This window comes from Hemitrygon akajei, chromosome 24 (genome assembly GCF_048418815.1).
Source record: "Hemitrygon akajei chromosome 24, sHemAka1.3, whole genome shotgun sequence".
Classification (NCBI taxonomy): domain Eukaryota; kingdom Metazoa; phylum Chordata; class Chondrichthyes; order Myliobatiformes; family Dasyatidae; genus Hemitrygon; species Hemitrygon akajei.
The window spans coordinates 9232572-9260182 of record NC_133147.1 but is presented as its reverse complement, the minus strand read 5'-3'; the positions used below and the strand labels follow the sequence as shown (position 1 = coordinate 9260182).

Sequence of the window (27611 nt, the reverse complement as noted above, 5' to 3'; positions counted from 1 at the left end):
CAGCTCACCCACTCTACCCCTCTAAGGAGTTTTGATAAGTTCACTCCTCATTCTCTTCAATGGCAGTGTACAGGCCCAGTCCTAACCAACTGAGGGTCCTCAAGTCCCAGCAAGAATTCTTCTAAATGTTCTCTGTACATACATTCCCATCATGCACAAACGGGGTGGCACCCAGGAACAAACGTTGCAGTTCATCATGAGAATATTTCAGTTACCACAAACCCCAACTGGAGGAGATGAATTAAGAGCAGAGCCTTACCTAATTGCACCAAATTCCTTGCACCGTCACTGTGAAGCACTTCCCGCATACAGCTCGTCTTGATTTTGGTCCATCAATAAGCCCATGGGTGTCGGTCTACGATTCCCCTGTTTGTCAGTGTAGTTACTGTCCACATGTATAGAAGAATCACTTGACGCTGGCGAGGTGTTGGCTGTGGTCATTGTCGCGCTGGCATAAGGGGAACCGCCGTAATCCATGGCCAGCTTCTGTGCTTGTTGCTCAATTTGTGCTGCTGTGTTTAGGGGGATTATTTGGGGTCTGGAACTTGATATATTATTTCTGCGCTGTAACCCAAACAAAGACAGTTCAGCTTCCCTTTTGTTCTCATCCAGCGAGGCGTAAGGACCAGAATTCTGCAAATACCTAGCGTTTGTTTCCAGAACAGCGGCGTTGTCAGCGTCAAACTGGAGTTGCGGAGCCAGCAAATCTCGGCTGGCGGCCGCGGCGCTCTGGGAAATGTCCGCGCTGTTTTCCAAAGCATCGTAAAAAGCTCGATGTTTCTTTCCTTCAGTTGACTCCAGGCTGCCTGCATATCCCGGGGCTTGCAGAGGGAACAGCTCTCGGTTATTGGGCAGGATTCGCTCGTGCTCCTGGCTGATGGAGTGCTGCAGCGTCTGCACGGGGAGCTGCTCAGCGTCCACGGCCGGCTGCTTCAGGTCTGAATACATGGAGACTGTCTCCTGAATGTCACCACCAGCAAACCTCGCTGGGAAAGTTTCATCGGTCATTGGCCGAGTGCAGCTGGGGGAGTATAAACTGCAATACTCCTTCTGGTCGCTTTTTGGAACTTGGAAATTCTGGACATTTGAGAGAGTTGAGGGCAGAGAGTTATCCCCACCATACCCATAGTCTAAACCACAGTCCGGACTCTCAGAGAACGCAGGGCTTGCCCCTGGAATTTTCTGCAATAGCTTTGATTTGCGGAGAGGCTGTTCTTTCTTATTTGAAGCAGATGGGCTTCTGATGTTCCTCATCTGTCTCGGAGCTGAGGTCTTCCTGGGAAGGAAAGGCGGGGACGCTGGGAAAAGTGAGTGAGGAGGGCTGGCCATGTCAACCCGCTTCCGCCTGCCGTACAGGGCTCTCGAATCACTGGGGAAAGGTACGTGATGGTTCCATAGGCGCTTGGAACCCACCTTTGGTCCAGCCCTCTCAACGGGAATGGTCTCATCCCAGTCCATCATCAACTTCTCCAGGCTCGACAGGCTGGACTTCTCCTCACTCGCCACGTTGCCGCAAATATTCCCACCTCCTTCGGAATTCCCAAAAGCCGCGTTAAAGTGAGACGACGATTCCGTGAGCGTCTCCGGGAACGACCTTAGCTTGGCTTTCTGGGGTGTGTAGTTCGAGATGTCCAAAATGTCCTTTGCCTCATTCAAACTGTTATAGTCTAACACTGGAGCGTAATGGTGGTTGAAGTGTGCCATGTTGCCATCACAGAGATTAAAGCCAGATTTGCCGCTCATCTGAAGTCCTCTGAAGAACGCCATCCTGCTATCAGTCGACAACTGGGGCGAGTTAAAGTACTTCTGAGAGGGGAGATCCATCGAGCAGGCTGCGTCGGACTGACTCTCAGAGCTTAAGGGGGCTTGTAAGGACATTGGACTGCGGGGGTCTGGTCTGAAAGAATTAAACGGAGAAGCCGCATTAAAGTGTGACTTCGAGCCAACGCCGTGTTGATTGTATGCATCAGCAGAGGCGGGTTGGGAAGTGTTATTGCTTGCGTCGTAGCCGAACGTGCAATCTCTGGTGCCAAGAAAGTCCAGGCCAGAAAGTTCTCTGGGCTGTTGTAGTGCATCCGAATTAGCGAAACTTTGGGCTTTCACTTTGTAATTACCGTAATGTCCGTAGTTATCCGGAGTCTGCTGGCACGAGAGGCCAGTGTTCCTGGTGAGGGTAGCCTGAGAAGCGCCTCTTTGGAAAGTTTCTGACTCCGAGGAGTGGTAGGAGGAGCCATAGTCCACACTGTCAGAGTTATCCGCAAGCATCTGCGGGTACGCCTGCCCCGTCTGGTTCGTTTGCTGCTGGGCGCCAGTGCAATTGGGGGAGTTGGTTTTCTCGAAGCCTTCTTGGAAATGGGTTAAGTGCCTCGACGGCGGCGTCGAACTACTGACCCCGTAGCCTCCTGTTATATTACACGATTCTTGCCCGGCTTGCGAAAACGACAAGTCCATCAAGTCCGAGGAGTCGTCCGAGTCGAGGAGAGAGCGGAAGTAGCCGGCGATGCAACCGGGGCTTTGTTGGGCGACGCTGCTTTGGTTAGAAGAGAGACGACCCATTAAGTAGCCATTCCTGGACATGGACCGCGAATCCCAAATGGCGTTGGGAAATGATTGCGTGGACATCCCCGGGTAGGACGGGTACAGCCCATTCCTGATTTGTTTGGAAGGGTAACCTTGCCCTGTGGCCCAACAATTCTCGTTCTGTCTCGCCCACTCAGAGTTGTCAGCATTGGCGTTCTGGAACATGCTGTGTTCTGGGAACGGAACTGCCCGTTTGTACGGTTTTCGTCTTTGCACTGGTTTCTCTTTCATTTCAGTGCCCCATTTGCATTTCCTTGCGTACAACTTGGTTTCGCCCAGGAAGATCCGCTTTCGCTTTCCAATGCCCTCAAAGAAATCACTGAAGGTAGAAGAAGACTCTGCGAACTGCCCGAGTTGCCGGCCCCGCGAGATGCCCGCCTTGCCGCCCCTCCTCCGCGTCCCTGCCAACGTCCGGTAGAACTGCGACATGTCTTGGTGAATGGATGCCGATCTCTGAAAGGATCCAGGGTCACTGGGAGACCAGCACCTGGGCGGTGAGCATCTGCCCAAGATCAAACTCTGTTTGGTCAAGAAGGCTAACTTGGACAAAACATCTACATAGTCTGTGGTGCTGTCGTTCGACCCAGCAATGTAGGTAGGCTGCGGCGGAGAAAGCTTGTGATGCCTGGGCTTTCTTTTGACATGGTTGGTAGGCTCAGTGCTGCCTTCGGGTAGCACCTTCCGTGGCCGACCTCGTTTCCTTTTAATGACGACGGGCACATCCCCGGCAGGAAGCATCGTCATCTTGTTTCTCCTGCCCTTCTTCACTGTTGGTATTGTGGCCACGTTTTGCTCCGGCATCGTAATGTACTGCATCTTGACTCCTGAACTCAAATTGTTGTGTGTTAGAAGCTTTTGGCACAGTTTTGTTTTTTTCTCGGTTTGTGTCAGGTATTTCTGAATATTAATCTTTGTTATTTTAACTAACATTTTACGACTTCCTTTGTACTTATATTTTGGATTTTTATTGAAAATTGTCCTTTTTAGCGGCAACTGAGAGGCAGCTCCATAGTCCTGGCAAACTACTGTTGACGCTGAAGGGATAGACGCACTCTTGCAGTACTTTTCAAACTCAAGCTGCTCCAGGCTGCTCTCTCGATTGTACTGCACCATCGTCTTTTTCCTCAGCGCGTACTTTTTACATGTCGTCTCGGCCAAAAGGAGCCCCGCGTTTAGCTCGCTCTCGCTCTGGCTGTGTTTGAGAATACCAGCTTTGGAGCCTTCGCAGTTGACGTGGTGCCTGTGCTCCGGCACCGTGTACAACGAGGACATGTTGCCGAAGAAGCTGTTGTTGTTGGGGACCACAGATGAGATCAGCGCTTCGATTTTGGAGCCCGTATTGGCGGAGTCAAACTTGCCAAATTCAACATGCCTGCGTTCACAATGGTCTGTGCCCTCCTTCCTTTGTGACCTATCCATTGCTTGTCCTCTGTTTGCCGTCTCAGAGTTAGATGTTACATGTGGGCTCTCCGCTGGGCTTCTAACTCTGCTAGCAAGCACAACTGAAGAAAAGAAACTATACTGTAATCTTGGCTTTTCATTCTTTGTTACTTTGCTTCCATTAGTTTGTGAGGTGTTGGAGTCAACCTTAAGTGCATCACAACTCAGTTTGAGGCCATTATTCTGCATGTCATTAGACAAGAGATTTAAGTCTTTCATGATATCTCTTAAGGTTACTACAGGGTACATATTATTTTTGCCATATTTGCTTTTCAGCAATGCCACTATGCTGTTAATCTTTCTTTTCCCAGTTCCCAATGAAGCATTTGGAAAACTTCTATGGAGTGTTTCCTTTGCAACTTCACTTTGTTCTGCTTTATCAGTGCTGGTTTGGTCTGACCTTATGTCTGACTTGTTAAAACAGCTTTCTGTTTTCCTAGTCTCACAAATACCAACTGAATCCATTTGAATCACAGTATCTGGTTGATTATAAGTGTGTGCATTTGAACACTGACCATCTTTTACCTCTAGAGACCCAATGGGTGAAGGAACACCTTCAGTTTCTTCTGAGCCATTACAAGGTTCCTTAGAAGCGGACATTGTTATTAAGGCTGGGGTGTGTGTTCTCCTTTAGTACTCTTTGAATGTTAATGTTAGCGGCATTGGAAAAGGTGTTGGGTTGTGAACTTCTACAGTTTATGGAAGCACCTATGGTTAAAACAAATTTAAAAAAAAAATAAAAACCACGCTGGTTTATTTTAAACTGCCTACACATGAACCTGCTGTTTATACACAGAAGACTATGAAATGTGGTAGATTATAGTGGTATATATACATGTAATCGGAGAAGGAGAAAATATTTAGTCAGATTAGCCAAGATAAGAGCACATAGCTACATTTTAAACTAAACCATTCAGTTGTTCTACTCAATTTAAGGTTCAAATCTTGGAATTAATTAATTTATTAGTGTTAGGAGAAGTATAATAAGTTTGATCCAATGCTTTAGTTGCTATATCAAACTAACCCCCGGTGTTAATTTGATGTGATTGAGATTTATATGAAAACTTTAATTTAGTAGAACAATTTTAAATAACGTATGAAGATTATCTACTTCAGGCATAGTAATGCTTCTTCTCCAAATGATTGTCTCCACTTCATAGCAAGGATTCTGCCAATAGGGATGTTTTTAAGTTTTCCCTTTTTTAGAACAAATTAATATTCTCATTAAAGGGCTATAACTTACTCCACTAATGCAGCGTATAACATGAACATATTTACCCAAATGTTTTAGGGAGAGTTAGCCAGCCAGAGATTTAAAAACATTTACAATGTAGGTCATTTGTTAAGGAGACTATTATTCAAAGAAACATTACAATGCCTGTTCCCTTCATTTCAAGTCTCTTTTACAAACAATGGTTAACTAAAGGATTCCTATCGAAGGAGGTTAGAACTTTTGAGGTTCATCGGGAACATGATTACATCTAGTCAAATATTGGGAATGGGAGGTACAGCTTTGAAATCTTCTGTGCACAGTGATAATAGAAGCTGAGAAAAATTCATTCAGCCGGGTGTGCCACAGCAGAGTTCTAAAAACCACCCAGCCTTCCGCACAGTGTGCTCAGGGTCCTCACTTATACTCCTGGATACCCACAGCTGCATGATCTCAGAGCTACAAACTCCCCCGGTGCTTCTGCTTCTATGAAAACTTTTCCATGTCGAACTCTCAGCCTCAAACAGTTCCTCACCGGTGCCCACCAGGGAAAAGTGGGGGCTAGACTTCCTGTTCTCTTGAAAGGGAGCAAGTAGAAGCGCTATAAAAATAAACTCTAGCTTTAGGCATTTGCTTTTAGTCGTCTTTACTTCAGTGCTCTCATATTTTGGGACCTGGTTCCTTCCTTCCTTATAGTGACCTGGGAGGTGGCTATTTGGCCCAACAGGTCCATCCCGGCTCCCAGTCTAGCAATCCCATCAGTCATCAGCCTCCCTGCTTTTCTCTTGTCAACTTTCTGAGAAAGAGACCTGTCTTTGAACATTAGTTCTAAGCAGATGTCCTCTCTCTCTTAAAATGCTGGCCACCACACCTTGCTTCTTGATAACGTTAATGCCAATTGGAGGGCAATTTAAAGAGCCTCAAGTTACAAATTTCTAATTCACATCTTCAGCCTTACCCCTCTACAGAGAACATATAAGAGTACAGCACAGTACTCGGCCCACAATGCTGTGCTAACTTAGATAAAACTATTCCACCATCAATCTAACCTGGGATCCACCAGTTTACAGTAGGGGTCCATGACAGAAAAAAGTTGGGAACCCCTTTTCTAAGGGATGTTCTTGTATTCTGAGGCTGTGCCCTCTGGTCCAAGACTGCTGCATTGTGTGATTGAAATTAACCCTTCCCCAATATAAGATCTTAACTCTGGGTCCCACCTTATCTTTTCCCATGACTACCTTAAAACATACTCATTTGTAGTCATTGTCCACCAAGTTCCCTTCAAAGGGTGGTGAAAAAACACCTCTGAAGGCACATGTAAAACAGATTCCCGACAATGGAGGGGGGAATGTGGGATTGAGATCACAGTCTGATCAATCGCACTCAATGACGGGTGGGCAGGTAGTATAAAAGCACCAACTCCTGTTTTAACACAGGTTAGTTGTCGTAAAACTAATAAAATTAACTCAAAGCTTGATCTAATCCTTCACGTCTTACACAGCTCATAACTCTCCATTTCTCTTACACCCATGTGTCTAAGAGCCTTTTACATGTCCCTGTTGTTACATTTAACAGAGGGTGCCTATCTATCAGCTATCACAGATGATACAATAGCTACCCTCTGTTAAACATAATTCAGAGAGAGCAGCAGCAACTATTCAGAAGGTGAAGAAACTTTCTTGAATGGCAGACAGCATTTGAAATCAACAAAGAACAAGATGATGAACAGAAATGGAAGGCAAAAGCGATGAGGCAGCTGAAATGAAGTCAGGTTCAGGGTCTAAACTTTGGACTCTAAAGGGAACATAGTTATTCTAGAGAGCACATACTGGCCAGCCAAAGATAGTCCTGACTCAATATTACATTTACCACACTGTTGTGATTTGGGGATGTAACATCCTTCATGAAACAATATGAGTACTTCAACTTTACCAATCCTGATCCTAACTCTAGCAAGTCTCTTCTTCAACATACACAAAATGCTGGAGGAACTCAGCGGGTCAGGCAGCATCTATGGTGGGAAATAAACAGTTGCCATTTTGGGCTGACACCCTTCATCAGGACTGGAAAGGGGGTGGGGGAAAGAAGTCAAAATAAGAAGGTGGGGGGAGGGGACTCAGTATAGCTGGCAGGTGATTGGTGAGACCAGGTGAAGATGAAGGGAGAGGTGAGATTAAGTAAGAAGCTGGGAGTGAAAGAGGCAAAGGGCTGAAGAGTTGTTTATTCCCTTCCAAATATGCTGCCTGACCTGCCGAGTTCCTCCAGTATTTTGTGTGCATTGCTCTGGATTTCCAGCATCTGCAGAATCTCTTGTGTTTGGCCTTTACTTCAACATATTTTGATTCTGTATCTCAGCCCAGCAATCTTTCTCAAGTAATGCCTCCAGTCTGGCACATTTGTGGTTATCCACAAATTTGAACACTTTTTCAAATGAGGCAATGGATCTAGGTTTGATGTATCTCATCGCTAAGATGATGAGGACCTGTAGCTCCAACATCATCTAATAATTATGCCTATTTAAAACAGCTCAGTGCCAGAGGGGGTAGTTCTTACAGAGAAGACATTGTGCAAGTGAGAACTGTTGGGTTAATTCCTTGGATAGGGGCGATGGGCAATACTCACTAGAGTTCTGAAGAAAGGGGAGACGGGTCTTTTGAAGATACTAGAGGGATTAACAGGGTAGATGATGGGAGACTGCAGAGTGCAAAATTAGTGACGTTGTCCGAGGATGATCAGTTGGCCTGAGTTGAGAGACTGACAAATAATGTAGAACATTACAACACAGTATAAGCCCTTCAGTCTATGATATTGTGCCAACTTCTTAACCTACTCCAAGATCAACCTAACCCTTCCCTCCTACATAGCCGTCTATTTTTCCATCATCCACATGTCTATCTAAGAGTCTCTTAAATGCCCTTAATGTATTTGCCTCTACCACCACCCTGGAAGTGCATTCCACACATCAATGGAATGGCAGAGCAGACTTGATGGGCCAGGTGGCCTAATTCTGCTCCTATGTCTTATGGTGTACCAGGGAACTCTCTGTTTGTATTAAAGCCCTGAGATTTGGCACATCTCAGCTTTAAGGTCTCAGTGCAGGAGGCAGATCTCCAGTTGTCACCAGGAATGTCAGCCTAGATTCATGGCTCCCGTCTCTGGTACCAGAACCATCTGACACACAGGTGTGTGTGTGTGTGTGTGTGTGTGTGTGTGTGTGTGTGTGTGTGTGTGTGTGTGTGTGTGTGTGTGTGTGTGTGTGTGTGTGTGTGTGTGTGTGTGTGTGTGTGTGTGTGTGTGTGTGTGTGTGTGTGTGTGTGTGTGTGTGTGTGTGTGTGTGAGAGAGAGAGAGAGAGAGAGAGAGAGAGAGAGAGAGAGAGAGAGAGAGAGAGAGAGAGAGAGAGAGAGGGACTGAGCCACGAGCTGACAAAATCAACAAGGTGAGAGGTTTTTCAAAAAAATTCTTCACTACAGGGAGCACGGAAGCTGATGTGGCAGATGTAAAACTGTCCTTTTAGGAAGCTTATACAACACACAGGCAGAGGAGATTCATAAACCTTTCACTGGATCTAAGCTTTTATGCTTTAAAGCAAAAATTGAAAGAGACAAAGACATAAAGGACAAGGTAACAGACCAAAAATATGTGAAGGAGACCTGAAGTGAAGGACAAACCATCTTATTCTCTGCAACCACCTTGATAATTTATTGCAAATAGATTGCATTATAATTAGAACAATTAAATATTAAATTAAGAACAATATTTCTCATATCTAGAATATTTAGATCTAAGTAGTTCAAAAATATTTAATTCCACTTTATAAAACTATAACCTCTAACAAGGGAAATGATTCTTTAGTATAATACATTAATTTATTTTAGGACTGTGAAAATCATTTGATCTCTCTGGTGACTGAGTGTTAAGATGTGGTTATGTGCATTCTCCTTGAGCTTCATTGCCAGTAAAATGTAGCAGCTGTGTTCGTTGGAAGCCCATCCCCAGGGCGTGCTATCCCACGGAGTGTGGTGCATCTTCTAGTGTCCAGTTTCTCTGTGATGTCAGCCCCCTTTACTCGGGGGCAGAGAATAGTCTGAATTGACTGAAATGTAAACCCCCTCCAGTGCTGTTGTTTGTAAAAATCATCTCAGCCACAAGCTGTAAAAAAAAACCCTAAATCAACACAAGGCAGATCTTCCCAGAAACTTCGAGGTAACTCATAAAAACTGTAATATCATAATGTAACAAAATGCTGAAGGAACTCAGCAGGTCAGGCATAAACTGTCAACATTTTGAGCCAAGACTCTTCATCAGGATTGAACCAACAAGGTTATGTCCTGATAAAGGGTCTCGGCCAAAATGTCAACTGCTTATTCTTTTCCACAGGTGCTGCCTGACTTGCTGAGCTCCTGCAGTATTTTATGTGTGTTACTCTGGATTTCCAGCATCTGCAGAATCTCTTGTATTAGTAATACCACAGTTTGCACAGGGAAGAAAAAAAATAGAAATATTGGGACACAAAGCCACAGAGTGGGAGAACTTGTGGCGGTGCATTTGGGATAGGAATCCATATATCCCTAAAAGTGGGAATGCACCATTGAGGTAAGTGGGCCCATGAGCCTCATTGCCTGAAGCTGTGTAGACACCTCTCCATTCCATGACCTCATTGACAAAGGTGAAAGGAGCGCTAGAGAAGGAATCACCGCAGCAATGGAACAAAAACATTGAAAACCTATCAAGTGACATCTTGAGAAAGAAATATGAATGGAAATGTTTCTTTCAACCTTGTATCGTTTAACTTGGGATACATCATTTAATATGTTAACTTTAGATTCCTACCCTGCTGACTGGGAATTCCTTAATATACGTACTTTTAAAGTTTACTTCAAAGGGATGTGATTTGAGACCGTTGTCTGTGTCAGTTCATTCCTGGTGTTATCTGATCTCCTTGGGCTGCTACATATTACAGGCACAGTTCAAACTGAAGGATGAAGTGCAGCACAATTTGATCATTGCTATTGAAAACAGCAGTAAGGATACTCAAACACTGGAACCTTTTAACACTTTCTGTTTCTGGGCCATTCAGTTGGGGCGAAGTTTAGGTGGCGTGTCAAACAAACAAAGAGGGTTAGATGTGAAAGTATTTATCAACTGGTTAAAGACTTTGCTTCCCTCACCTTCAGGTTTTTCTCCCCTCTCCTGAAAGCAGTAACTAATAATGTGAGATTGTCTGAATGCCAAAATGGGATGTTTTATTCCTCAGTGTTTACTTAGACAAATATTTAAGCATGGGTGGAACCACAGCTCTGTTCTAATAGCCATGCTCTTAGGCAGAAGTGTGCATGATATATTAATTGGTGTTGAGAGGAATCCAGCCTCTGTTCACACATAGTTTTAAATGTTAGTGGATTATGATAAAAATATCTGATTGACACTCCCCCCAAACTTTTGGTTTAAGGAAACTTTAACACTTCGAAAGATGGAAGTGTTAAAGTTTCCTTTAAGCAGAAGTTTGGGGGCAGCACGGTGGTGTAGTGGTTAGCACAGTGCTTTACAGCACAGGCGATCCAGGTTCAATTCCTGCCACTGCCTGTAAGGAGTTTGTACGTTCTCCTCGTGACCGCGTGGGTTTCCTCTGGGTGCTCCGGTTTCCTCCCACAGTCCCAAAGGTGTACAAGTTGGTAGGTTAAATGTTCATTGCATATTGTCCCGTGATTAGGTTGGGTTTAAATCGAGGGGTTGCTGAGTGGTGCAGCTTGAAGGGCCAGTGGAGCCTACTCCATGCTGTAAGTTAATAAATAAATAAATATAAAAATCGGTCAGATATTCTTACCATGAGCCAGGCTGTGTAAAAAGACCCAGAAGGAAGAGATTCATCCTTTCCTGCAATGCCTGTCAAATGCAGTGCTCAGAATTTGGCTGTGTTGACTTCACCCCAGTCCAGAAGATGAGGCACGCACAACAGAGGATGAATGTCTACCACTCAGCCCTTTAGTATGGACTGGATCAGCACTACACCAGGTCTCTATTTACTGGGGTCTTAAATCTTTATTAAACGGAGTCTAAATGATGCTTATAAGGAAAATGGGGGTGTATCTCACTGTATTAATACACAATTTACAGAAGAATAAACGTTGGCTGCAGGCATTTGGAATGGGCTTGCCCAATCTGTTGAGTTTGCGAATAGCTGTCACACAAGTTGCTGGGCGAATTGGAACTGCTGACTGAACTCATTAAAACGAACAATTACAGACTCTCTGGAGCAAGGGTCCATATACCCCTGATAACCTGGACCTAATGTTTTTGCTAGATGGCTTGCGTGAAATCAAAATTAAAAATGTTTAACTGGAATGAACAGAGTAAAATCTATGAGCATGTGCAGATTGGATCATTAGTGTTTGGAATATGCTTGTTTTCCTTAAAAAAAAATTAATTCCTCCTTCACATGAAGTATCGCTCGTTCTCAGATGAACAACTTCTCCGCTGTCTCTCTGCGCAAACCCAATCAGCTACTCCCACCTTTCCCTATCCGAAGTGAAATTGCATTTTGGTTTCAAATGCTTCTCATCAACGTCAGCATTGATTTCAGAATCACTGAAATGGCAAATCAAATAAACTCACTCAAATCAAACTAACACTGTTTAATAATCAGGTTAACTTATGAAAAATTTTCATTAGCAAGGTCGATACGAAGTATTGAGAGTTGAGTACTTGGAAGCTGGTATACTGTATGAAATCTTTCTTGTTGAATTGGAAATTATTTTAAAGATACTCCTAGGAATCAGGTAACTTAAAATGAAAGAAAATAGCATAAATTGTTTTTGTATCATAACTTGCCAATTTTTTTACATTTTGTATGGAGGTTCAATTTGCAATTTAAAGTCGTTAGACATATTACAATCAAAGAGCGTCAATTTATTTAACAATGTTAAGAAACAACACCACCCCCCACCCCCAAATGTGGCACTGGGAAATTAACATTGACTCAAAAGACTTGCATAGAAAAATGGGAATACCCTTACCTTTAATTGTGACATTGCTCCTCTGTCTTCAGTACATTCCTAGGAATGAAAAATAACATAATGGGCAGCGTTAATACGTAAATAGTTTTAAAATTACATAAAGATACACAGATCAAAATGCAGATTAACTGCATTGGACTTTGGATCAACTGCATTAGGGTAACAGACACTAGAATAGGAGATACTCAGTGAGTCAAGCAGCATCTATGGGGGAGAAACACTGCATAAGGATTTCGATTAGATTTCCCTGTTGGAAACCACTATTCGATGAGTTAATGTACGACTAAAGTTGTAGTTGAATCATTTGTACTTTTACTAAAGTCATAGTTTAATCATAATTTGTACTTTATTAACAAACTCATGTATTTTCACTCACACTCCCGCGATGTTCACTCCTCTCTCCGTGGTGCTGAGGCTGTGGTTCATGTCCGTGAGCTTCGTGGTGATCTGCCCCGCAATAATGATGAACTGAGACTGAGGTTTTGGGCCTATTCCGAGCTGTTCCAGGGATTCGGAACTAAGGACTCAGTTTGGTTTGGAACGCTGTTGCTCACTTCTATTGTTTGCATGATTTGTGTTTTTTTTTTCTTTTTCTCTACGTATTGGGTGTTGGTCTATATTTTTTAAAATTGGTATTCTCGGATTTCTTGTTTAGTGGTCGTCTGTAAGCAGACAAATTTCAAGGTTGTATAATTTATACATACCTTGATAATAAATGTTCTTTGAATCTTTGTATTTTTCACAGTATGTGGTGGTTCATCCCCACTCACTGGCAGAAAGCGGTATAGCAGTTAAACTGAGTTTACCTTTCTCATTTTTCATTGGCTAAGTATCAGCACATTACCCTCGTGAGGTGTAATTGTGCAACCAGTGATTGGTTTAGTTTATCTAAGGAATTTCTCTTATCTTGTTTATAAAAGTGCTTGATTTTTGAGAAGTGCTGTCAATTCTCCTTGCCACCTTTGCTTCTTAGCTCTCTACGTAGTTTCAAATGTTTGCTTGTACTTTAAGATAAATGATCATTAATAATTAAGACTGCTCGCCCTTCTTGACTCCTGGAAGAACCCAAAGGATCAGAAAATAAACAGAGATCCAACCATTTGGTGCCCAAACACGAGACGATTACTTGAAGATAAACCGGACAAAGAAAGGAAGTTTTAAGAGTGCAGCTGTGAGGTAAGACAATTCCTAGGGATGAAAAGTAACACATATGATGGACTGCTTTAATACATAAATAGTTTAAAATCTCATAAAGATGCACAAATCAGAATGCAGATTTAACTGTATTGGACTTCTGCATTAACTACATCAGGGTAACAGACACTAGAACTAGAGGAACTCAGTGAGTTGGGCAGTATCTACGGGGGACTACCAATGCTTTACACTACCACTACATACACTTCACTTTATGGTCATACCATCAGTCTGTCCCTGCAAGCGGCCCAAGTGCTACACCTGCTCATACATCTCCTCCCTCACCTCCGCTCAGGGCCCCAAACAGTCCTTCCACGTGAGGCAACACTTCACCTGCGAATCTGCTGGGGTCATTTATGGTGTCCAGTGCTACCAATGTGGCCTCCTCTACATTGGTGAGACCCGTCGTAAATTGGGGGCCACTTCATCCAAGCAACTCCACTCCATTTGCCAAATGCAGAACTTACTGATGGCCAAACATTTTTAATTCCCATTCTAACATGTCAGTCCATGGCTTTCTCTTATGCCAAGATGAGGCCACCCTTAGGGTAGGAAATCTTCTATTCCCTACCTCTTCTCCTCACCTTCCTATCACCTCCCCCTGGGTCCCCTCCTCCTTCTCCTTTTCCTATAGTCCACTCTCCTGTCCTATCAGATTTCTTCCTTTCCACCCCTTGACCTTTCCCACCAACCTGGCTTCACCTATCACCTTCCAGCTATCTTCCCCCCTCCTTCCCTTCCACCATTTTATTCTAGCATCTTCCCTCTTCCTTTCCACTCCTGAAGAAGGGTCTTGGCCTGACTGTTTATTCATTTTAATAGATGCTACCTGACCTGCTGTTCCTCCACTGTGAGTTACTTGTACACTGTGTTTTATAAGAACACTCTTATGTTCATATTTATTGTGTTTTTTTTAATGGTTTTTTGGGTTTTTTTATGCAGCATCAGAGCCAGAGTTACAATCATTTCCTTCTCCTTTATAGGCATGTACTAAAGAAGGACAACAAATGATCTTGAATCTATATCCCCATATCCAACATCTACAGTCTCTGGAGTCTCCATTAAAGGCAATGGGACAGAGATTCAACATTAAATCATTGCGCTAAGAATGTGTTAGATTCCATTATGAAAATTCAGCTCATTAAAGTCAACAGAACCCAATGACTTAGATTGAGGCAGATGATGTAAACGAGGCTGTTGCCGGGTCTGGAGGACCTGAGTTACATGGAAAGATTGAGTAGGTTCGGACTTTATTCCTTGGAATGTAGAAGGTTGAGAGGAGATTTGATAGACATAAACAAAATTATGAGGGGTATACATAGGGTAAATGCAAACAGGCTTTTTTACACTGAGCAACACACACAAAATGCCGGAGGAACTCAGCAGGCCAGGCTGCATCTTTGGAAAGGAATACAGTCGACGCTTCAGGCCCATATGTACTGATGATGGGACTCGGCTTGAAATGTGAACTATATGGGCTGAAGTGACTGTTTCTGTGCTGTACTTTCCTATGATTAAGACTCTTGAGAGTTCATTTCTGATTTCAGAAGAGGTCCGTGCACCAGAGATGCCACAGGTCTAAATTTCAGAAATGAAGAGAAACACTGCTGCGTAATCCCTGGAGAGCATGGCTTGGTCATTGAGTCATAGAGCACTACAGTACAGAAACAGGCCCTTTGGCCCATCTAAATCATGCCAACTAATATTCTGCCTAATTGCATCAACCTGAACCAAGAACATAGCCCACCATACCCCTTTCATCCACACAAAATGCTGGAGGAACTCAGCGAGCCAGGTAGCATCTATGGAAAAAAGTACAGTCGACGTTTTGGGGCAAGACTGTTCATCAAGACGTCTTGTCCTGAAATGTTGACTGTACTTTTTTCCATAGATACTGCCTGGCCTGCTGAGTTCCTCCAGCATTTTGTATGTATTGCTTGGATTTCCAGCATCTGCAGATTTTCTCCTGTCTGTGATTGGACCCCTTCCATCCATGTACCAGTCCAAACTTCCCTTAAATGTTGAAACTGAACCCACATCTGACACTTTCGCTGCCTGCTCATTCCACATTCTCACCATCCTTATGTTTCCCTTAAACATTTCACCTTTAATCCTCAACCTATGACCTCTAGTTCTAGTCTCACCGAACCTCAGTGGAAAAAGTCTGCTTGCATTTACTCTATCTATAACCCTCATAGTTTTGAATACTTGTATCAAATCTCCCCTCAATCGTATATGCTTCAAGCAGCTAAGTCCGAACCTATTCAACTTTTCCCTACAACTCCCATCTTGTAAATTTTCTTTGTACTCTTTCAAAACCTGTTATGATAAGTCTGAGCACTGAGTGTGTGGTTGAAAAATAATATGCAGTAGTTCTCCACATATAGATTTAGACCATAAAACAAAGGAGCAGAATTAGGCCATTCAGCCCATCGGGTCTGCTCTGCCATTCCATCATAGCTGATTTATTTGCCCTCTCAACCCCATTCTTTGCTTGCTTTGATGCTCTGTCTAATCAGGAGCCTATCAACCTCTACTTTAAATATACCCAGTGACTTGGCCTCCATAGCTGTCTATGACAATGAATTCTACAAATTCATTATCCTCTGGGTAAAGAAATATTTCATCTCCGTTCTAAAGGAACATCCTGAAGGAACTGGGAGGATTCTTAGGCCATCATCATTATGTGCTGTGTCGTATGACAAAGGAAATCATGGCCTTCATGACCATGATAGTTCAAATTTTGTCATTTTCTTCTTCTGGGTAGTGTCTTTACATGACAGGTGACTCCAGCCATTATCAATATTGTTCAGAGATTGTCTGCTTGGCATCAATGGTACATAACCAGGTCTTATGATATGCACCAGCTGCTCCCATGACTTCACGTGATATGATTTGGGTGGGGGGCGCTACACCTTGCCCAAGAGTGACCTGCAGGCTGGCGGAGGGAAAAAGCACCCTACACCTCCTTTAGTAGAGACGTATCTCCACCCTGCCACTTTTTTTAGATAAGGGTCACAAAACTGCTCACAATATTCCAAGTGTGGTCTGACCAATACCTTATAAAGCCTCCGCATTACATCCTTACTTTTACATTCCAGGATATAAGGCTGTTGGTGTGAGTGTGATTCCCACTGCTGGTCTGAATCTACCGGGAATGATAAGGAGATCCAAGCTCTGGAGATTAGGGAATAGCAGCTCCTAATCACTGACCTAAGGCAATAAGATATGGAGAAGTTATTGGACTTGGCTAGAGACATGACTGGGTGGTTAAGAAGGCATATGATGTGTTGGTCTTCATTAGTGGAATTCAAGAGCCACAGGGTAATAGTGTGGCTCTTTAAAACCCTGGTTAGATAGATAGATAGATAGATAGATACTTTATTCATCCCCATGGGGAAATTCAACTTTTTTTCCAATGTCCCATACACTTGTTGTAGCAAAACTACTTACATACAATACTTAACTCAGTAAAAAAAAAAAATATGATATGATATGTTAGACCACAGCTGGAGTGTTGTGTTGAATTCTGGCTGGCTCAATGTAGGAAGGATTTAGAAGCTTTATGGCCAACCTTTTTTTAATGTCATAGACCAATACTGTTGTGCAAGGGGTGCGTGGACCACAGGATGGGAACTATTGCTTTAGAGAGAGTGCAGAGGAGATTTACCAGGATCAGACAGTGTGCCTTATGAGCATAGGCTGAACAAGCTAGTGCTTTTCTCTTTGAAGAGGAGGAACAGCTCTAGGAACCTATTGTCCAGGGCGTATTTAAAATTTAGTCTCCAATCCACGTTCAGGTCTAAAGATTGGTTGTTGAAGTTAATATTTTGCTATACACCCTTTTAACTTTTAACATCGTAAATCAGTGAGTTGTTGGTTATGTCTCCCCTCTCGCTGTGAAACGGAGACATCTCTTTCTCCCTTGTTAGTGAGAGAGAAAGCCTGTGGTATCTCGAATACTGGGTGAGTCTTTGGGATACTGCAAATCTGTGTCTTTGCTGATGCTTTGCTGCACGCTTGAGTGCTCAGTGGGGGGCTTCCGTTGCTTTTTTTTGCTGGTGGGGGAGGGATATCGGTGCTTGCTGCCGCTTACGCTTGGGAGGGGGGAGCTGGGGGGGCTTTGGGGTTCTAACATTTAACTGTCATTCATTCTTTGGGGGCACTCCTCTGTTTTTGTGGATGGTTGCGAAGAAAAAGTATTTCAGAATGTATATAGTATACATTTCTCTGACATCGAAACCTTTGATACACCCTAACTCCATAATATGTCCTAGCACTGCCTGGATTAGAGAGCTTGTTTTGAGGATAGGTTGAACGAGTTAGGGCTTTTCTCTTAGAAGAGGAGGAGAGGTGATTTGATAAGAGGAGTAAAGAAGTTAAGAAGCATAAATCGAGTGGATAGCCAAAGACTTTTTCCTAGGGTGGAAATGGTTAAAACCAGAGGGCTTAATTTTAAGGAGACCGGAGGTGAGTGTGTGCAATGTCTACCGGGGTTGGTGGTACAGATGGATCCGTTGGGGTGCTAAGTACGAAATGGATGATAGATAAATATATATGTGAGGGAAGGGTTAGATTGATCTTAGTAGATAAAAGGTCAGCACAACAGCATGGGCCAAAGGGTCTGTACTGTGTTCTATGTTCTATGAAACTGAATGATTCACTAGGGACTGGGAAAAGAGCTAGGGAATGGTATTGAAGGAGCCCATGGGATTGACGGGACTGGGGATGGGATTAACTGGATTGTTTTTCTTGAAGTCAGCATGACCTCAGAGCTGGACAATCCTATGACTTTTGACCTTACTTGAAGGAAGTGGTTAAGGTTATCTGAGAGGCTATAACGATAAAAGTGAAAAAAATACTCCTTTGAACTATTTGGAACCTATTGAATGTTAAAAGGCCTTGACAGAGTGGATGTGGAGAGGATGTTTCCTATGGTGGGGGAGCCTCAGACCAGAGGTCACAGCCTCAGAATAGAGGGGCATCCTTTTAGATTGGAGTTGAGGAGGAATTTCTTCAGCCAGAGAGCGGTGAATCGTGGAATTTGTTGACCTAGGCGGTTGTGGAGGCCAAGTGATTGGGTACATTTAAGACAGAGGTTGATAGGTTCTTGATTGGTCAAGGCATGAAGGAATACGGGAGAAGGCAGGATTTGGGACTGAGAGGGAAAATGGATTGGCCATAATGGGCCAAGTGGCCCAATTCTGCTCCTATATCTTATGGACTTAGGGAACCTATTGGGTCCTATTCTGGCCCAACTAGGTCTTCTACCCATGTTAACTAGAAGTATGAAGAGTGTTTGATGGCTCTGGGCATGTACTCACTGGAGCTTAGAAGAATGGTGGGGGGGGGGGGTGGGGGGAAGATTCTCATTGAAACCTATTGAATACTGAAAGACCTAGCTAGAGTAGATGTGGAACAGATGTTTCCTATAGCTGGGGAGTCTAGGACCCGAGGGGACAGCAATTAAGTATCTATCAACCTCTGCTTTAAATACACCCAATGACCTGGCCTCCACAGCCACCTGTGACCATGAATTCCACAGACCCATCACCCTCTGACTTAAGAAACACCTCTTCATTTCTAAATGGATATCTCTCTATTCTGAGGCTGTGCCCTCTGGTCCTAGACTCTCCCACCTTAGGAAACATCCTCTCCTCGCTTACTCTATCTAGGCCAGCGGCTCCCAATCATCTTTATTCCATGGACCAATACTATTACGCGAGGGATCCATGGACCTCAGGTTGGGAACCCCTGATCTAAGCCTTCAAATGTAACTTTAGAATGATTTTCAAAGCCAAACACCTTGGCACATCGGTCTCCCCACATGCATCACTTTGTGCAATGATGTCCATAAATCACAATAGGAGGCTTCACAGCATTAAAATTGTTATTAATATTCTGTTTTGAGAAGTGCAGTTATTGTGATTGACAGAACATTGCAACTTTCAAGTTGAAGCTTATTGTCATTCAACCAAAGTCCTCCGGACCAAGGTGCACAATACAGTACATACAGATTACACATATAACACATCAAGTAATATTACCACAAATAAATTAACCAATAAAATACATTGCAGAAGATTGACACTTAGCATAGTTTATTAGGTTATTTGTGGTGATATTTTGTTTTAAGTGCTGTGTGTAATATATGTTGTGTGGGTACACCATGGTCCAGAGAAACGTCGTTTCACTTGACCATGTCATATGTACAGTCAGATAACAATAAAATTGAACTTGAACACAGAGTCACGTAGTCACACAGGAAGGAAACAGGCCCTTGGAATCAGAATGAGAATCAGGTTTACTATCACCAGCATATGTCATGAAATTTTTTAACTTTGTGGCAGCAGTACAATGTAAAATATGATAATATATAGGAAAAATGTGAATTGCAGTAAATATATAAATATAATAGTTGTTAAATAAGTAGTGAAAAAAATAGAAAAAATGTATTGAAGTAGTGTTCATGGGTTCAACATCCATTTGGAAATTGGGTGACAGTGGGGAAGAAGCAGTTCCTGAATTGTTGAGTGTGGGTCTTCAGACTTCTGCACCTCCTGATTGCCCAGTTGCTTTATGCCAACCAAGATGTCCATGTAGTACACCAATACTTGGCCCATAACCTTCTCAACATTTCATATTCATATACCTGTCCAACTATCTTTTAACAATAGTTTTGTATCAGCCTCAGCCACTTCTCTAACAGCTCATTCCATACACCTATCACCTTTGTGTAAAAAAATAGTTCAAATTCAAAGTAAATTTACTGGAGGAAGGATGGAGATGGGTGGGTTAGTAAGTTTGTGGATGATAACAAAATTGTTGGAGTTGTGGATAGTGTAGAAGACTGATACAGTGTGATATAGATCAGTTGTAGACATGGGCAGAGAAATAGCAGATGAAGTTTAACCCAGATAAATATGAGGTGCTGCACCTTGGTAGGGCAAATGCAAGGAGACAGTACACTGTTAAGGGCAAGATCCTTAACAGTGCTGCTGAGCAGAGAGATCACCATGTGACTTTTCATCAGAACTGTTTTAATTATTTCGGCTGAGGAGGAGGTATTAGCTCTTAGACTTTGCTCAATGGGATCTCTTGTCTGCGAAAATGAACACCGCCTTGCTTCAATGTCCTATCCAAAAATCCACAGCACAGGTTGTGTGGGATTTTCTGCACTGGATTATCAGCCTGAACTTCTTTCCTGAAATGTCTCTGGAATGGGACCTCAGGTCCCAAAAGACCAGGGGTTCTCAAACTATTTTTATGCCATGGACCGATACCATTAAGTAAGGCGTCTATTGGCACCAGGTTGGGAAACCCTGCAATAGAGACACTGGGTCAGTGCAGGGTGCTGGATTTGTTTTTTTTTATAAACAAAAACTTTATTTATAATCTTTTAAGAATCATAAGACACGGGAGCAGAATTAGGCCATCTGGCCCATTGAGTCTGCTCCGTTATTCAATCATGGCTGATCCTTTATCTCTATCTCCTCCTCAACCCCAGTTCCTTGCATTCTCCCTGTAACCTTTGATGCCATCTCCAATCAAGAACCTATCAATCTCTGCCTTAAATAGACACAACGACCTGGCCTCCACAGCTGCATGTGGCAACAAATTCCACAAATTCACTGGGCTAAATAAATTTCTCCACATCTCTGTTTTAAATGGACGCCCCTCTATCCTGAGGCTGTGCCCTCTTGTCCTAGATTCCCCCACCACTGGAAACATCCTTTCCACATCTACTTTGTCTAGGCCTTTCAACATTCGAAAGGTTTCAATGAGATCCCTCCTCATCCTTCTGAATTCCAGTGAGTACAGACCCAGAGCCATCAAAACATTCCTCGTATATGGAGTATATGGTATATGGAGGAATTTTAGGTGGGGAGTTATATGGGAGGCAGGGTTTGAGGGTTGGCACAACATTGTGGGCGAAAGGGCCTGTAATGTGCCGTAGTATTCTATGTTCTATGTATGATAACCCTTTTATTCCTGGAATCATCCTTGTGAATCTCCTCTGGACCCTCTCCAATGCCAGCACATCTTTTCTAAGATGAGGGACCCAAAACTGTTCACAATATTCAAAGTGAGGTCTCACCAGTGCCTTATAAAACCTCAGCAATACATCCTTGCTTTTGTATTCCAGACCTTTTGAAATGAATGCTAATATGGCATTTGCCTTCCTCACCACCGACTCAACCTGCAAGTTAACCTTCAGGGTGTTCTGCACAAGGACTCCCAAGTCCCTCCGCATCTCAGATTCCTGGATTTTCTCCCTATTTAAAAAACAGTCCGCACATTTACTTCTACTACCAAAGTGCATGACCATGCATTTTCCAACATTGTATTTCATTTGCCACTTTATTACCCATTCTCCTAATCTGTCTACGTCCTTCTGAATCCTACCTGTTTCCTCAACACTACCTGCCCCTCCACCAATCTTTGTATCATCTGCAAACTTGGCAACAAAACCATCTATTCCATCATCTAAATCATTTATATACAGTATAAGAAGAAGCGGTCCCAACACCGACCCCTACAGAACACTACTAGACACTGGCAGCCAACCAGGAAAAGATCCTTTTATTCCAACTCGCTTCCTCCTACGAATCAGCCAATGCTCTAACCATCTTAGTAATGTTCCTGTAATACCATGGGCTCTTAACTTGGTAAGCAGCCTCATGTGTGGCACCTTGTTAAAGGCCATCTAAAAGTCCAAATATACAACATCCACTACATCCCCTTTATCTCTCCTACTTGTAATCTCCTCAAAGAATTCCAACAGGTTTGTCAGGCAGGAGTTTCCCTGAAGGAAACCATGCTGACTTTGTACTATCTTGTCCTGTGTCACCAAGCACTCCATCACTAGATCCTAGAATGGTTCTGGAGGGCTGGAAAATTGCAAATGTCACTCCTCTCTTTAAAAAGGGATGTGGGGGGGGTGGGGGGGGGGAGACAGGAAATTATAGGCCGGTTAGCCTGACTTCAGTAATTGGCTATGGATGCCAAATCATTTGGTTATTTAGAACAGAGATTGATAGGTTCTTGATTAGTAAGGTGTTAAAGGTTACGAGGAGAAGGCAGAGAATAGGGTGGAGAGGGATCATAAATCAGCCATGATTGAATGATGGAACACCTTTAATGGGCTGAATAGCCTAATTGTGTTCCTATGTCGTATGGTCTTTATATCTGAAAATTTTACAAGAATAAATGCGAAATGCCTTTTCATTCTTACATGTATTTATTGACTGATTGATTAATTGATTGAGATGCAGTAAGGAATAGGACCTTCCTGCACTTCATGCTACGTTCTCCAGCAATCTCCCAATTTAACTCTAGCCTAATCCCAGGACAATTTACAATGACCATTTCACCCATCAACAGTACATCTTAGGACTGTGGGAAGAAACTGGAGCATCTGGAGGAAACCTACAGGCAGCAGCAGGAACTGAACTCGATTCGCCTGTAGTATAAAGCACTGTGCTATCTACTACACTACATTTAGAGTCAATGCTCTCAATAGTGTTCTAGTACATTCCTTAACCATAGGACAGTTGCCACTCATGAGGTCCCCTAGGGTGGGTCACTATTACAATAGTTGAGGGGCTCCCTCACCCAACCCGGCCCCTCCCCCTCCAGTAGAAGAACCCATCACTGTGGTCCTCCCCCACCTGGCTGTACCAAGCTCAGCACGTCCTTCTGCAGCCTGGAATGTACCGTTCGGCAGCATTCCTCCACATGCCGGCAGACCGACAACTCCTGGGCAGACCAAAGGACATCTTTCAATGGCTCTTGATAGTGGTCTCGGTGTGTGTCCTGGGAACAGCCCGTAGATCAGAGAATCCTCTGTCACATTGCTGCTCAGGGTGAACCGTGACAAAGCCTCTTCCTTCTTCACAAACTCACAGTCCACAAAGAGGTGAGCTTCTATCTCACAAAGTAGTATGGCACCGTCCAGCTGACTGGAACAGTGCCCGGCACCGGACCAAACCCATCCTTCGCAGCACCAGGGACAGATAGAACCTCTGAACGTGGTGGTACTTGGTGCCCACATTGTTTGGTTCCATACCCAGACTTACTCAGCCACACCTGATGGTGCTCATCAGGGTGAGGATGACATTACCTTTTGAGACATTAAAGTGATTTTTAAAAAATGACCGATATATTTTCAGGATAATTAAATATCGTGCAGAGTCGAGGTAGCATGATTACATGAAACCTGCATAACTTACAGCAGTTTCATTTTCCTTATAAGAGTACATCTAAAGTTTTTAGCAAAAAGGGAATGTGATTGGCAGAAAAGATCAAAGTAGATTGAGAACATGATGAAGTCTTTTAAGGAGGCAAATAAAAGAGCTGGAAACATGATCTGTGAGAGTCACTGAACAATAATACTGGATAATATCATGATAGAGTTGTAAGGAACTGCCTATCACAGTTATACAACAGCAATATTGACAGATACATCACTGTCTTTATTGATTATTATTGCCAGGACTTGAGGACCTGAGTTATAGGGAAAAGTTGCATTGGTTTGGACTTTTTTCACTAGTGTAGGAAAATGAGGGATAGAGGAATTCTAAATTATGAGGGCTGTAGATAGGATAAATGCAAGCAGGTTTTTTGCACTGAGGCTGGGTGAGTTTAGAACTGGAGGTCATAGGTTAAAAGGGTGAAAAGTGAAATGTTTAAGGGAACATCAGGAGGTGAAAGTATGGAACAAATTGCTATTAGGGGTGGTGGTTGCAGGTTCAATTTCAACATCGAAGAGATATTTAGGCAGGTACAGTATTGTGCAAAAGTCTTAGACACGTAGGGTGCCTAAGACTTTTGCACAGTACTATAGTAATTTTATGTACTGCACTGTACTACTGCCGCAAAAAAAAAAAATCAAATTTCATGACATTTGTGAGTGTTGATAAACCTGATTCTGATATGGGTCTCTCTTGTGGACTGAGAGCGGGGACGGGGCAGGGAGAGGAGAATCATGGTTGAGAAAAGGGGAAGAGAGGGGGAGGGAGTGGGAAACACAAGAGAGACATTCTGTAATGTTCAATAAACCAAATGTTTGGAATCAAGCAACCTTGCCTGGTGTGATGGGTTGTGGTGTTATGTGTAAAAATCCCAGAAGATCAGCAGTTTCTGAAACACTCAAACTGCCCCATCTGGCACTAACAGTCAATCCCACCTAGATCCCATTTCTTTCCCATTCTGATGTTTGATCTGAAGAACAACTGAACTTCTTGACCCTGTCTGCATGCTTTTATGCATTGAGTTGCTGCCACATGATTGACTGATAAGATATTTGCATTAACAAGCAGGTGTTTAGGTGTACCTAATAAAGTGGCCATTGAAGAGTCAGTCAGTGAAAATAAGCCTGATTCTGAATCTAATTCTTCTGAATAGATTTAAATATCTCTCCAAACTTCTGTGGATCAACAGTGGAACAACTGGATGCTGAAATGATGGTTGCCATGGTTATACTGAACCTTTCCAGACTGCAACCTTGGCAGAAGCATTGTCATCTTGTTTTAACAGTTGGTTGACCTCAGTCAGAGACATAAAATGCTGGGGAAGTCAAGGACAACTGAAGTCTAGCAATGAATGAAGTGGATGAAACTGCCTCAAAGAATCAACAAATGTCTGAATTCTAGTCATTACCAAGTGTGCGTTGGAGGGGCTTACTGGAAAAAGATCGAGATGAGCTGATATTGGTATTGTGTCAAAAAGCAGCCTTTAAAATCTAAACACAAGAGATTCTGCAGATACACAAAACAGTCTGTACATGCTGGAAATCCAGAACCACACACACAACATGCTAGAGGAACTTGGCAGGCCAGTCAGCATCTATGGGACAAAGTAAAGAGTTGAACTTTCGGGCCAAGTCCCTTCATCAGGACTGGAAAGTAAGAGGAAAAGTCAGAAGGCTACAGATGTTGGAAATCCAGAGCAACACACACACACACAAACAAACAAACAAACACACACACACACACACACACACACACACACACACACACACACACACACACACACACACACACACACACACACACACACACACACACACACACACACACACACACACACACACTCACTCACTCACTCACTCACTCACTCACTCACTCACTCACTCACAACACCGGAGGTACTCTGAAGGCCAAGCAGCACCTATGGAAAGGAATAAACAGTCGGCATTTCATCAAGACCCACAAAGGGCCCCAGCCAGAACTGTTGACTCTTTATTCCTTTCTATAGATGCTGCCTGACCTGCTGAGATCCTCCAGTGATTTTTGTGTGTTGCTCTGATCTGTGGCCCTGGCGGTCATTCTTGTCTCTCCAATTAGCATCAATGTGTTTATTTTTTGTTCACTGATTTGAAGCAGGGCAGCTTCACCTCAAAGTCAGTTTTCATTGTCCAATGCTAAATGCCTTTGGGAAGTGGGGAATGAGTCTGTACCACCGACCTTTGCAGTACTTCTAGTGAAGGAGGTCCCCTCTCAAGTGCTGTTGGGAAGGCACCATGTGCTGATTTTATTTATTTATTGAGCTACAGTGGAAAAGGCCCTTCTGGCCCTTTGAGCTGTACTGCCCAGCAACCCCGATTTAACCCAAGTCTAATCAATGGACAATTTAAAATGATCAATTAACCTACTAACCAGTAAGTCTTTGGACTGTGGGAGGAGATCCACGTGGTCACAGGGAGAATGTACGAACTCCACACAGGCGGGGACGGGAATTGAACATGGGTGTCTGGTACTGTAACCTCTGCTCTACCGTGCCGCCCCATAATGATAGAACAGTGATATATTTCCAGGAATGGGAAAAGTCAAAGTCAAAGGAAATTTATCATCAAAGTACGTTAAAGTCACCACATACTACGTTGAGATTCATTTTCTTGCAGATATTTGCAGGAAAATAAAGAAATACAATGGAGTTTACTGAAAAACTGACAAACAACTAATGTGCAAAAGATGACAAATTGTATGTGTGAAAATAAAACTATAAAATATGGGAGCAAAATTAGGCCATTTGGCCCATCGAGTTCGCTCCACCATTTCATCATGGCTGATCCATTATCCCTCTCAGCCCCAATCTCCTGCCTTCTCCCCGTATCCCTTTACATATATATACATACACAGTACTGTGCAAAGGTCTTAAGCACCCTAGATTTTTGATATGATTTCAGATACCCTGATCTCAAAATCATCAAAGCTGTCTGGGATTACCTGGAGAGGCAGAAGCAAGCAAGACAGCCCACGTCTGCAGAAGCTCTGGGGCAAGTTCTCCAAGGTGCTTGACACAACCTACCAGCCCATTTTCTGATAAAACTACATGACAGTTTTTCTTATGAAACTATACCTAAGAGGACTGATGCAGTTTTAAAGGTGGTCACACCAAATATTGATTTGATCTTTTTTACTGTATACTTTTCTATATAGTAAACACCAGAATACTCAGAATCTTCAGGAATATACAAGTACAACCAAGTCTGGTGTGGCCAAATTATTTTAAAAAATTAAAACTAAAAGAGAATGCAACTTTTGCTGGGGAGGAGGAGGTTAAATTTGCTCTCAATGAACTGACAACTCTGTTCAAAGATAATTTAAAGGGTTTCTCTCTGCCATTGGGTATCAAGGAAGTCAATGGCATTAAATTTTAAAAATTCAAGATTCAAGACTGTTTAATGTCATTTCTTATGCATAAGTGTAAAGGAGAACAAAATAATTCTTATTCTGGATCTGATGCAGCTCAAGATAAAGCACAATAAGATAATGAACCAATAAAAAAATCACAATAAATAAAAATACATAAGATAGCTTATATACATAGATTGATTTATGCCGGTAATGTGCCACTAGGCATTACACATTATGTACAGGAGTGTCTGTACATAAGGTGACTCTGACAGTAAATGATAAAGTAGTGGTGGTTGGGGGGGATTACTGGGTGGAGGTGTTGATCAGCTTTACTGCTTGGGGAAAGTAACTGTTTTTCAGTCCGGTGGTCGTGGCGTGGGCGCTATGTAGCCTCCTCCCTGATGAGAGTGAGACAAACAGTCTACGAGCAGAGAATTGCCAAATGACCCAAGAGCTGGATTTCAAAGTTCAAATAACCTTTCAATTATCTTCTCTGTTTAGGCTTAAAAGAATTCATTCCGCATGGAAAACAT

General features: G+C 43.0%; 1 protein-coding gene across 23 annotated transcripts in view; it reads right to left on the bottom strand.

The window, feature by feature from the left end:
• Nucleotides 1-27611, bottom strand: part of ahdc1 (AT hook, DNA binding motif, containing 1) — a 282613-nt gene that overhangs the window by 28411 nt on the left and 226591 nt on the right. For 14 of the 23 annotated variants that reach the window (XR_012096193.1, XM_073028306.1, XM_073028307.1 and 11 more), the window contains 2 exons: nt 12245-12283; nt 260-4728 (listed from right to left, as the gene is read on the bottom strand). Coding sequence is in view for 22 of the 23 variants with exons in the window: in XM_073028306.1 (XP_072884407.1) it covers nt 286-4620 (4335 nt within the window). In the remaining variant the exon portion in view is untranslated. Of the gene's footprint in view, nt 1-259; nt 4729-12244; nt 12284-12620; nt 13540-27611 lie in introns of those variants that run through there. The other 9 variants (XM_073028321.1, XM_073028323.1, XM_073028327.1 and 6 more) reach the window with 3 other exon arrangements.